Source organism: Corylus avellana, chromosome ca7 (genome assembly GCF_901000735.1).
Source record: "Corylus avellana chromosome ca7, CavTom2PMs-1.0".
In the NCBI taxonomy this organism is placed as follows: Eukaryota; Viridiplantae; Streptophyta; class Magnoliopsida; order Fagales; family Betulaceae; genus Corylus; species Corylus avellana.
This window is the reverse complement of record NC_081547.1, coordinates 6784258-6796766: the sequence shown is the minus strand read 5'-3', so window position 1 is coordinate 6796766 and position 12509 is coordinate 6784258. Positions and strand designations below refer to the sequence as shown.

Below are 12509 nucleotides of genomic sequence, written 5' to 3'. Positions count from 1 at the left end.
CAGTGAGGAAGCTGCCGTGCAGAGGAATTCCCAAAACAAAAATAATACTTTAATTCAAAATTAATTTTAATTAATAAATTTTTTAATTAAAAAAAATTCCAGAAAAAATTAAAAAAAGGAAAATTAATTTTTTCTGACGTGGGAGTTTTACCACGTCAGAAAATTTTATGACGTGGTATTTCTCCCACGTCAGAAAATTTTCTGACGTGGCATCTCTACCACGTCATAAAATTTTTCTAACGTGTGAGACAGTAAAACGTTAGAATTTTTTGACGTTTTACACACTGACGCATCAGGAAATTTTTTTTCCTAACACCTATGTTTCTGACAATAGACACGCGTCAGAAACGACCCGTCAGAAAAATTTTCTGACACGTCAGACACTAGAAAACATCAGAAATCTCCAGTCATAAAAAAATTGTTTTTTTGTAGTGACATAATTAAAGATGGTTGACATAAACATTTGTAACCTTAGCTAGGATTAAGATGAGGTTAATATTTTTGTTAAGACCATGCATGCATGGATCAATAGCCCATAATCCATGTGTAGCGTGAGATTAGGCAAATGTGAGACCTTAATTTGACGACTAAGGTGATGAGCAAATGATTAGAATTCAATTAGCTAGGCACTTGAGTAGGTATTGAGTTTAGACATATGCTCTTTTAGACTGAAACCGACTGAGATAAGAATCTTTAGAAGATTGCTTCACAAGCTTACTTCTTGTTCCCAAAGCATCTACATATAATTAATTAATTAATTAGCAGAGTAATTGACCACTATATATTAATTAATCAAGGCCGGCCTGTGAATCTGATACCTTCTCTATCCACTCGACACTGGGAATCAAGAGCGGATAGTGAAACACTTGATAGATGCGATGCCCATTATCGGGCCTCGATCTCCATCGTACACCACTCATTTTTCTTACTGTTTATTCTAAATCTACTGCATTTTTTTTCTTTCTTTTTTCTTTTTCTGAGCTGATTTTAAACCTACCATTTGAAATCATTGGAGTGCTCTTTCTACTGTACGTATAACTGTCTAAGGCACGTAAATTTATTTTTTTAAAAAAATGAAGTTTCTAGGGAAGGTAATTCAAGAGTCCTTTACTTCGTGGGGGAAAGAAAACAGAGTGTGTTACTTTTCAAGTGATGCATAAAAGAGTGAAAAGTGGGGGCAAAAGTTGTTTTTATGTTGCCCCAACCCCATGTGGTCTTAATTACCATTTACCCCCCACCGGGACCTAATTCGCTGCATGGATAGCCATGCGTCCAAAGTTTTTGGTGCCTTGTGGCCATGCACATGACTACCAGCAAAACGCCAAACCCGATCCTAATCTTAAAGCAATCAGTTGCAGAGATCGATGAAGAGAAAGAAGAAGAAGAAGTAGAAAGCTTCTACTACGCTTCATACATACATAGAAGAAAATTAAAAGAAAAGAGAAACCAAAAAAAAAAGAAGAAGAAAATTAAAAGCCCAAGCTATAACATATATATATAATTGATCTTCAAATATCCACTTTGCAGCCGGGAGATCCAAGCAACGGCACCTGACCGACAAAACCCTTCTTCAAGCCCACCAAGACATCACATTTGACATAAACCCCATAATGCCCTGTCCTTATAGCGCCAGCCTTCCACCTCAGCCTCCCCAACAAAACAAGCCTCAATCCCACCACCCCATACGCCTCATCCTCCACCAGCCCATTCGCCACCTCCACCGACATCGGAACGGCCCCGCCGCCGACCAACGGAGAAACTACGACGGTGCTGTGCCTCTTGTGATACAGCGGAGGCAGCATCACCTGGGGCGTGATGGCTTGGTCTCTGTAGGACACGAAAGCCGAAAGCCTGTCGTAGTAGATGGACACGCGCTTGTTGGGGTTTCTCGTGACAAGTGTGAACTGCATGGTGATGGAGATGAGCGGGGGTGCGGAGGTGTTAATCTCGTAGATGGCGGCGCCGACGACCTTGAACTGCGGCTTGTGGGGGCGGTAGACTAGCCAAAGGGTGAGCGCTGTTACACCGATTAGGAGGAGAAAGACTGTGATGCATGAGCAGACAGCTTGGCGCGGGTCTTTCGGTGTAACGCCTGACATGCGTCCTTTTGCTGGCATCTGTGAATTTGCAGAACACTCAGAAACGAGAGAGAGAGAGCAGAAAGAAGGTGAAAGGGAAAGTTGGCGATGGGGGGAGGGGGAGATGGTGGCGAATGAATAAGGGAAAAAGTTGAGAGAAGTAGAAGAATCTGTGGGACAAACAAAAAAGGAAGAGAGAATTGGTTACTTGAAACTAAAGCTGTATTTTTCTCATTTAATTACATCAATGGTCGACAACGGCCGTTTGCTTTTTATCTTTTTCTTTTTTCTTAAAAATAAGTGTTTCTCTATTTTTATTATTTCCTTTTTCTTTTTTGCTTTTTATCTTCAATTTTTTTTTTTTTTTTTTTTTTCCTTTGCTTTTTAGTTGTTTTGTCAGCTGGTGTAAAGATTGGAAAACCAATGCAAACAACAACAAAAAGAGATTGAAAAAGGGAAACCCATTGAAAGCCGTCCATGGCTTTACCCAATTAAATATGCATCTAAAAATTAGGCAACCACAAAAGTTTCAGAGATGGCCACGTTCATTTCTTGTGTTTTTTCTTCTTCAATGACCTTACTCTCCAATTATGGAATATTTTGGACTTGATTATTGATTTTCCTTCAGTTTTCATATATCAATCTACTAACTAATACTAATTGCTCCATCATCTTGTTGTAATTAAGTATCATGATCTATTATAGTACTATCATATTATTATAGGACTGTCATATAATTGGATGATGTGGACAGTGAAAATCAGCTCTTATAAAAAAAATCTACATACTTTTATCAATTAAACTATTACTCAATTAAACTATCACTCAATTGAGAGTGTTCCTCCCAAACTTTTAATTGATACAATATCTATCTAAACTATAAAAAATTATCAATGTTCCCCTTTTATGAAGAAAATACCCTTACCAAAGAATTTACAAAGCATTTCTATGACTAAATTGAGAAGGAAAAAGTGAAACAGGGTGAGCAATCTGAGAAGGAAGAGACGTAGTTGAGAAGGGAATGCTTTCTTGTGTGTGTGTGGATAAAGAGTGAAGGCAGTGCAGTGAGGTTCACTCACCGACATGTATTGGATAAGCCCGGCCTAGACCACCACCCAACAGTCACCGCATGAGAGAGTAGAATAGAATAGTATAGGTGGGTCTTTTAATTACACATGCTTTTTCCCCTGTTTGGACTATATATGTCTCGTCACCATCCCACGGCTTATTCAACCATGGGCGGGCCCCCAAGTTGCCAAGCACGCGTTGGATACATGCTTTTACACGTCCGACTTCCATGCATCTCTTGCTTTCTGTGTGAAAAAACTTCTCTGTACTTTTTGTTCGCCTGGCCTCAGTGAAAATGATTTCGTCACGAGTCCAGAGCCACCTACTAAGGAACCAAGAAAGAAAAAAATAAACTCCTCTGTTGTTTCTGTCCCTGTTGTTTGCTTCACAGAAAAGTAGTTAATGGGGGACATATATATATATATATACACAGAAAGATTTTGCTTGCAGAAGCCAGAAAGTGCGAACTTTGTTTAATAGACGTTTCTCCAACAACATTTGTCCCTTTGAGGGGGGATTTCATATTCTAATTTTTTTTTTAAAAAAAAAGGTAAATACAAAATATATTTTTAAGTAAATACGCCATTACATATCTTTTCCTTGGTTTTTAATTTTGTGTTTTAAATCCTTCAATTTTTCGTTAATGATGTATATGGACTATGCTCACTATACTATGAGAATGCTACTTAGAATTAAATCTTTTTATGTTCTAAGGGGAAAACAATGCACTTTAACTACGAAAAAAGGATTTGTAAAGAAAATGAATTTATTTCTTTATGTAAGTGTTGAGAAGTGATAAATATGTTTTTATGTTAGAGGTACTTGAGGAATGTGACCCGGATTTAGGTTGACTTATATATTCACACGATCCAAACCCGACATACAATCTTATCTTATACCTTTTATATATATATATAATAGGAGAGTTTTCTACAGAAGTTTTAAATAGGAGGGCATAACATTGCGACAAATGGCATCCTTAATTTGTGACATGTGTCCCCTAAGTTAAAAACAATCAAAAGTTGCGTTTAATGCACCATGTTACACACGTTCACTTAAACACTGCTTTCCCTTCCATTTAAAGGTGGTAAAATAACCATCTTCACAGTTTTAAAAAATATAGACTACAACAAACGAAAGGAAAATCATCTTCAACAAGGTTCGGTTCTCTTTATTTTTCTTTTTGTGCTTATTGAGAAAAAAAAAAAAAAAAGAAGATCGATTTGTACAATTTTTTTTCTCTTCAAATGTTTTTTAGTTTGTTTTGATTTCAATATTTTGTTTATAGACCGTCCTTCTGTTCAAACTATTTCAAAAATTAGATTTGATTCTGTTTATACGATTTTTTTTTTTTTTTTCTCTCCAAACGCTTTGCAGTTTGTTTTGATTTCAATATTTTGTTTCTAAATCGCCCTCTTGTTCAAACTATTTCAAAAATCAGATTTGATTTCGTTTGTACAATTTTGTTTTCTCTCCATTGTGTTTTGATTTCAAAATTTTGTTTCTAGATCGTCCTCATATTCAAACTATTTCAAAAATCAGATTTGATTCCGTTTATATGATTTTTTTTTTCTCTCCAAACGCTATTCAATTTGTTTTGATTTCAATATTTTGTTTCTAAATTGCCCACTTATTCAAACTATTTCAAAAATCAGATTTGATTTTGTTTGTACAATTTTGTTTTCTCTCCAAATGTTTTTCAATTTGTTTTGATTTCAAAATTTTGTTTCTAGATCGTCCTCCTTTTCAAACTATTTCAAAAATTAGATTTGATTCCGTTTAAGTTTGTTTTGGTTTCAATATTTTGTTTCTAGATCAAACTATTTCAAAAATCAGATTTGATTGCAATGGACTGCAAAACGTCCATTGTAGTGTTTGCAGTTTGGAGTACTTTTTTAAAAGCATTTTCATTCATTTACTTCTTCCCTCTGAAGCGACTATTTAAACCGTTTGGACCCATATAAAAAGTATTTGCGGTTATTTCGTAGCCACAGGTTTCATACTACAGGAAACAAATTGAGATTTCTGCTAATTTTCTATTGATCGATGCTTTGATAATCAGAATGCATGTTTTCTTATTGCTATTTTTTTCTTTGAGAACAAATATTTATGTGTTTAATTTACTTAGATTAAACTAAATAGAGTAATGTTATTCATCAACCACCATCATAGATTTTTTTTTTTTATCATGTCTATTGAAAAAGACAGATAGAATTTTTTACTCATTTTTCAATTTACAATAAAAAAATACAATAACAAAAAATCCTATGTGCGGGTTATAAGCTCGTATGTATAATAGTAAATAATTTTTGGGATGACCCGCAAACTCGATACGAACCCAATAACAAAATTAGAAAGTTAAAAATTAAAAAATTTGATCAATTTAATTAAATAAGTTGAGTTAAAATTAACTTATATAGTCTAATACACATGTCTTAATATATTCAAACCCAATATGCAAACACAAATTTTCACCCATAACTTTTTCCCCGCTTCCCTTCCTTTGTCTCCTTCTCCCTTATTCAACCAACGATGAGAAATGTACGCCAAGGAAGATATAAATTAAATAATAATTGAGTTACAGCACATTTCCTTCTTTCCTTATTTTGCTACAACAAATGGAAAGAACTCAAACGCTAGAGGGAGCAGCAATGAACAGGGCAAAAAAAAAAACACCTTTTTTTCCGTTAAAGCAGCTGAGAAGATGCAAGGCAAAGATGAATGCAAAGATCTTTTCATAGCAAACTGCACTATACCTCAAATATCAACTAGCATAACCTGTCGATACAAATTATAGTACAATTAAACCTGTCTTCTCTACACCACTCCGTTGTCTGGTAAGCATGCAAACATATTTACAGGAGGAGATATCAAAAACTTGGGAAACCCCACTGCAAGATTACAAAACTACCTTTTTCAGTTAATGTAAAGTTACAGTCAAAACCCTGTGAACACTAAAAGAGACTAACAATTCAGCTCCCTCCATATCATCCCCCGCTTCTCTTTGGCTAGCCAAAGAGAATCAAGTACAGGAGACACCACCTCAGACAATCAAGTGCTCTTTTGTAGCTACAATTTAATCAATGTTTTCATCGGGAAAGTGTGAGAACTCATCAGATTGAACAAGCAATAATGAACACCGATCGATGAATTTCATAAACGATCATTGGCGTCACCAACTGGAGGATCAGACTCTACACCTGGCGTACAAACTGTCCTTTCACCCGAGGACGTTGCTCTGCCAATCTCTTCCGGCTCTGATATCGGACCTGTACAAGAATATCGATGTTTAAGAAAAGAGAACACCTTTTATAAAGATTAGTGTGATTTTGATATTCTCATCACCACACACAACTAAAGTTGTGTATCATTCTAAGCGGATCAGGCATGATTGGTCTCTGAATCTAGGTTCATGGGATCTACAGAATGACTTAGAACTGGAGTTTCAGAGCTATTTCAAACTACTGATGCAGCTTAGTGCAGGACCAAGAATCATTGGAATAACAACTGTCCGAAAACAACATTAACAACTTTGTCCGGACAACAGAAAAAGAATTAGGGTAGTAGCACAGATTGTGGAAGAGCTAGCTCACATTTAGTTGTAATAAAGCAGCCATTAATGTCATCAACATAAAACCAGAATTTCTATAGATGGGGTCATGAATCCAAACTAGAGGAACAAAATATAAGCAGTTTGTATACCTTTTTCTCAAAGCATCGATCTTTCCGCTTTAGTCGGAACTTTGTGAGAGCTGCTTCCCTCTGGGTAGAGCGAAGTGAGTCCATCCCTCGAGATCCATCATGAACAGAAAGACCACTTTCATTCCAACTCTCAGGGGCAGTGGCAGTCTCATCTCTCCTAGTGGAACTGCTCCCATATGCATTAGTGTGATCTACAGCACCATAGCATACGCTACTAGTAGTATTCTGACCAGCAGCGGGAAAACCATCTTTAATTTCCTCCACATGCTCCAAATTGTTCTCCTCATGCACAGCTTGATGAATGGAATTGTTGGTAGTCTCATCAGATTGGTGATAACCTAGTTCTGAGTTGGGAATTTCAGGATTGGATTGAACTGAGGCACTTGAAGGAAAGGGAGAGTGATCTTGCTCACAGGCAGGTTTGGGACTCCATACAGGGGGTAGACCAGATTGAGTATAAAACATGGATGGGAAAAAAGGACTGTTTCCTGGGACAGGTATCGTCCCAAGCTGATGACTTGGAAACTGTAGTTCACCTTGTCCGGATTGACCAATGACCAAAGAGGGCATATTTTCCTGACTATTACTCAATGTGGCACTACCTTGGAGAAAAGTGCCATTGGTACTTCCAGAGAGCTGATTTGACGACAGTTCATAGGATTTACTTGCACCCTCCTTCAACTTAGAACAATTGCCAGACAGTGTTGGTAGAAGGGGCTGCAGCGTCTTACAACTGTTATACCTGCAGACAGGAGCTTTGGTTTGATCAGAAATTCAATGATCTAATCTTACAACTACCTTTCACTCAAAATTCATGCAACTTGGAAAGGAGATTTATATACAGTGATTGACATTGATTTTGTCTTTCACATGGATGAACATATCTTGTTTTAAAGGTCTGGCATAACTCAGATACTTGGTCTACAAGAAGCTGAAAAACAGCTTTGTCAAGATCATCGCTGACAAAAATTCAGTGACTTCAATAATATTTATATGGGTTTCTTTAGCTTGTTATTAAATGTTTAAAAAGTATGTGAAAGGCTTCCATTAACACTAGTCCTGTTGAAGTACGCCCACCAGAAACCAGATGTCAGTAATTAGTCTTTAGCATGTATCTACTGTATATCTAATAGAAACAGAATAAATACAATTAAAAACACAACTCTTTATCTAGAAAAGTCTCCATAGGTTCTTCTAGGTGTTAAATACAATCCCGTGATCCTTCCAGTGCAAGTGTTAGGAGGGTCTTCTAGTAATCTATGTCACTACTGCCACTCACCACAATCACAACCATCTCTATCATACCTCCTTTGCTGCTGCCGTAAACACTACACCAACAGCTAATTTCTAACTTTGGAGAACATTATCGTAATTCATTAGTACTCGACAGAAATTGTTTTAACCAAAAGAGAAAAAGGAAAAAATAAAATAAAACCAGAAAATGGAAAATAATTGAAAAAAGGGGAGGAAGAAGATAAACTGGGTCTTTTCTTGCCTCCCGATTGATATTTGAGGGAAAAAAAAAATCAACTTGTATTAAGTTTTGTTTTAACCCCAATAACTCACCATGAAAATGCAGATGCGTTAGAATGGATCAGGGTATGCCTTTCATCAGTCCCTTGGTAATTTGAGCTGCTTGGGCAAGTTCTTCTCAATGAAAGTTCCAAATGTGGAACAAATTCGAACTTTTTTGTGCCGCCATCTTTATAACTAGAGTTCCCATCAGTGCACCTTGGGTGATTATCAAATGTGCCAATCAAGTCAATAGCTCCATTAGAAGGTTCAACCACTTCATCATCACAGCTGTGAATCTCACTAGCAGTATTAGCATTGCCTCTATTAGTTTCTGCTTGCACACCCTCAATTTGACTCATTGTTTCAGCACAAGCGTGGTCTTCTTCCAATCTCAAAAGAGTTGAGTTATTGGCCTCTCTGTAGGGTGCAACCTCTGATCCCAACCTTTTTGATTTCTCTGCAGTAATTAGCTTGTCAGATTTCCCCATTTTTTATTCTAACCATAGGGGAGAAAGAAAAAAAATCTAGAAAAGAAAGAACGCAGCCAAACAAGATAATATGACAGACCTCCATTTTCATTCTCAGGCAAAACTGATTCCTGATCCAACTTAGTACACTCTCCATGCTTCTCCATGTCAGTATTGCTCAAATTTGAAGCACTCCCACACTTCATCTGAGAAAGACCCTGCATATTTTGCATGTCTGCACTCTCAGCTTCCATGTAAGGTGTTGTACAAGAGCTCTGCACAAGTGGCAAAACATGCAGTCTCTAAGTGAAACTTCATGTCTACATATGCATTGTTCCATGAATCCTGTATACACTATTCTAATAACTTGTTTCTTTTCATGTCAACCATACAATCCATGGGCCAGATAAAGGGAAGGGGGGAAAACATGGTTAGCAATTCAAAAGGGAAATTCTCAATCTGTTTTTACTTTCTTTAGCTACCACATTCAGAGGAGACTGACTTCTGAGAAAGTTATAGAAGCTAGCATAAATATGCATATGAAAATGATACTTCTCTCACAAGTCACAACATACATATTATTTGACATTTTTATGAGAATGGGTACAAGATGAAAAGGTACATACTTGGGCATCACTCCCTTTCTCACTGCATTCGTTTTTTCTGTGTGTAGAAGCCACACATTCACTTGAATGACTGCTTGATGCATTATTTTCAGAAGTGCCTTCAACTTTTTGTTGTGGAACAGCTATGTTTTGAGGAACATGTCGACCAGCCAACTGTTTTAAAAAACATTAACAGAAAAAAGGTTGCATTTACATGTGATCTCTATGCTCTAATGAAACAAAGAAACAGAACAAATCCAACAAATAAGCAGAAGAAAAGTTAAAGGATAGAAACATACAGTGTGCCTTCTCCATACATGCTGCCAAAGGTTCCTCAACTCATTCTTCCTAACGGGCTTTATGAGAAAGTCAGCTGCACCCTTTAACATGCATTTCAATACCATTCCAATTGAATCATGCGAAGACATCACTGTATGGCCATGAGAATAAATGTTAGCACCTTTAGCTTCACACCCAGTTTAAGATCAAGAGAATCAAATGAGGAAACAGCTTGTTCAATCTGACGTACTTATAACAGGAATATTTTTGCAAACGTCATGCTCCATAACTAAAGAAAGAAGTGCAAATCCAGATATTGACGGCAATTCCACTTCAGTCAATACAAGATCTATGCTATGAGGTCTCCCCTTTAACGTCTCCCATGCCTTTAGTCCATCAGCAACTGCTGCAACTGTTTAATACATAAGAGTATATGTTGAGTTCCAAAACTCTGATTTGCCAAAAGTGAAGATGTAATACCTACCATCGACTTGCTTGAAGGATAAGTATATAAAATAAAATTTGATGTTCCAAAGAAATTAGAAATCAAGTGAGATACAATTTTCACAGAGAAAGAGGAACTGCAATAAGCTGAGGCAAATTTCTGAACTCCACGTAAGTTGGCTCACTGAAGCCTCAGCAGTAGGTAAAAACATGTGATGAGCAAAAGCCCAATTTTGCAGAATTGGGAACAAATTTTTGTTTTAAAAAAAAAAAAAAAAACATAGACAAAAGGCACAAATTTTAACCTCCCACATATGTAACACAAACACCTGAAGAGGGGAGCGCTTTGTTTTATATATACACACCATGGGTGACCTTGAAAATGTGCAAAAATGTGTTTCCATCATTGACAATAATAATAAATAAAATCACACATGTCACGACCTAGGAAAAAGCGCTAGCCATATCTCCGTTATCACCCCCAAAAATATTAGTCCATTTGGAACTTTTCTAAAATCACTTATAAATGTCGGTTTCATCTAGTAAGTAAGTAATATGAGACTTAGCACCCATGATTGTCTTTATAATCACCCACTCTATGTGGGCTACTAATTTTCACAATATAGGACCAAGATGTTACAACACCAAGGCCTACTCATAAAACTGATGCACTGACAGCGAGGCAACTTGAACTTTAGTGACCCATGGAGAAAAGTAGATCAACAAGAGAACTTACAACAATCACCTTAATATGAGCTCTGGAGGTGTCTGCCATCATAACAACCCTCACTTATGTGATGCAGCTATTAAAATTGGCCAAATCGATGATGCTATAGCCACCATTGATTATTGATGCCTTGTTCCCATAGAAATTAGACACAATGATAATGAGGTAGATGATATTGTTCCTATGAGACTGACCCATATCTTGTTAGGGCAAGCCATAATTATAAGATAATGAAGCTTCTATGTGGACATGCAGAAAACCTGTGTTTCTCTCTATTGTAGCCTTCTAGAGCTTAATCCCCTATATATAGCAGCTGGATGTGCCAAGTAGGTGGAAGCAGGCAATATTTCCAAGGGGATGGTAAGTGAAGAGGGGGTTGAGTTAGTAAAACAAAGGATGTAGAAAAATTTTCTTTCTCGACCTTTTCATATCTAAACCAGCCCTCCATTAACTCTAGAGTTGCTCCTTCCTAAACCATAAGAGGTAATTCTTTGAATTTTTAGTGTACTGTAATGGTGTTGAAAAGAAGGTCAAGGCAGTGTTTAATCTACCTATCCATACATCAAATTAAAATTATCCTACAGGTGTTGCATTCGAAAATCCTGTACTGCTACTAGTCTGCTACTACACCCTTCACTTAGTGCATGACGAAGGGTCAATTAACCTATACAGAGGCCACTGGACCTTCGAAAAGATGGAAACGCGAAAATCCCCCGAAATGTGTATATAATAAGTTTACTACCTACACCGTGACAGAACTTCTTCCCAAAAAAAAAAAAAAAAAAAAATCTCGCCCAATCCTTGATCATACTTGTCACTCCAAGCCATCAGTGAAGTCATCGCTTAAGCAGGATAAAGACTAGTCATCTCTTGAACCAAAAAATGCCATCAAATAATAAAAATCTAATACAATACACCACCAATTTCAAAAACAAAAACAAAAACAAAAAAACAAAATTCCCATCACAAAAATAATAAAATAAAAAACTTTTTTTTTTCTCTGTTATCTTTTGAAAAAATACCATTTTAAATGAAATAAAAAATACCGTGGAAAATGCGCAAAAACCAAAATACAAATTCAACCAATCAAACGAATCAAAGAAAGAGATAATAGAGTCAGAGCCAGAAGAACTGACCTCTGTAACTGCATTTCCGGAGAAGCGCGGCGATGATCTGACGAGTGGAATAGTCGGCTTCGACCAGCAGAACCCTCAACCTCTCCCACCTCACCACCTCCTCTGCCCCGTCCTTCTTGTCCAGCTCCATGCCCTCCCCACCGCTCAACACCGCTTCACCCATTCTCGTACACCCTAAGCACCACCAAACAAAGCAAATCGAAACGCAGAAAGCACAAACAAAACCCTAATTTGAATTTCTCACAGCTTCCAGCAAGCAACAGTGGCACTGTAACAGTATGTGCAAGCAAAGGTGAAGCAACAAAAAAAATGCTACGGCGGTTACGGTTACAAAATCTATCCCGCTGACAAATATCTGACGCTCTGCCGAGTTTTAGTTTTAGAGCAAACTAAATCCGCCTTTGAAATTTCTAATAATCACCATTTACTCACAGCCGCGAAAGCCGGGAAAAATATCTTGGGGAGGGTGATCAAAAGGTAGGCCGTCA

The 12509-nt window shown here is 37.1% G+C and overlaps 2 protein-coding genes across 2 annotated transcripts; both read right to left on the bottom strand.

Moving 5' to 3' along the window:
- Nucleotides 1-1385: 1385 nt before the first annotated feature.
- LOC132187537 (NDR1/HIN1-like protein 12) lies at nt 1386-2323 on the bottom strand. The gene has a single exon (XM_059601881.1). It carries the CDS (start codon nt 2115-2117, stop codon nt 1509-1511), a length of 609 nt encoding a protein of 202 aa, XP_059457864.1. The 5' UTR covers nt 2118-2323; the 3' UTR covers nt 1386-1508.
- Nucleotides 2324-5864: 3541 nt separating this feature from the next.
- Nucleotides 5865-12471, bottom strand: LOC132186708 (two-component response regulator-like APRR5). The gene is given in 9 exon segments (XM_059600725.1): nt 5865-6344; nt 6347-6415; nt 6849-7590; nt 8415-8820; nt 8931-9105; nt 9457-9609; nt 9735-9865; nt 9965-10126; nt 12022-12471. Coding segments are annotated over 9 exon segments (2046 nt in total). The 5' UTR covers nt 12185-12471; the 3' UTR covers nt 5865-6299.
- Nucleotides 12472-12509: the final 38 nt, after the last annotated feature.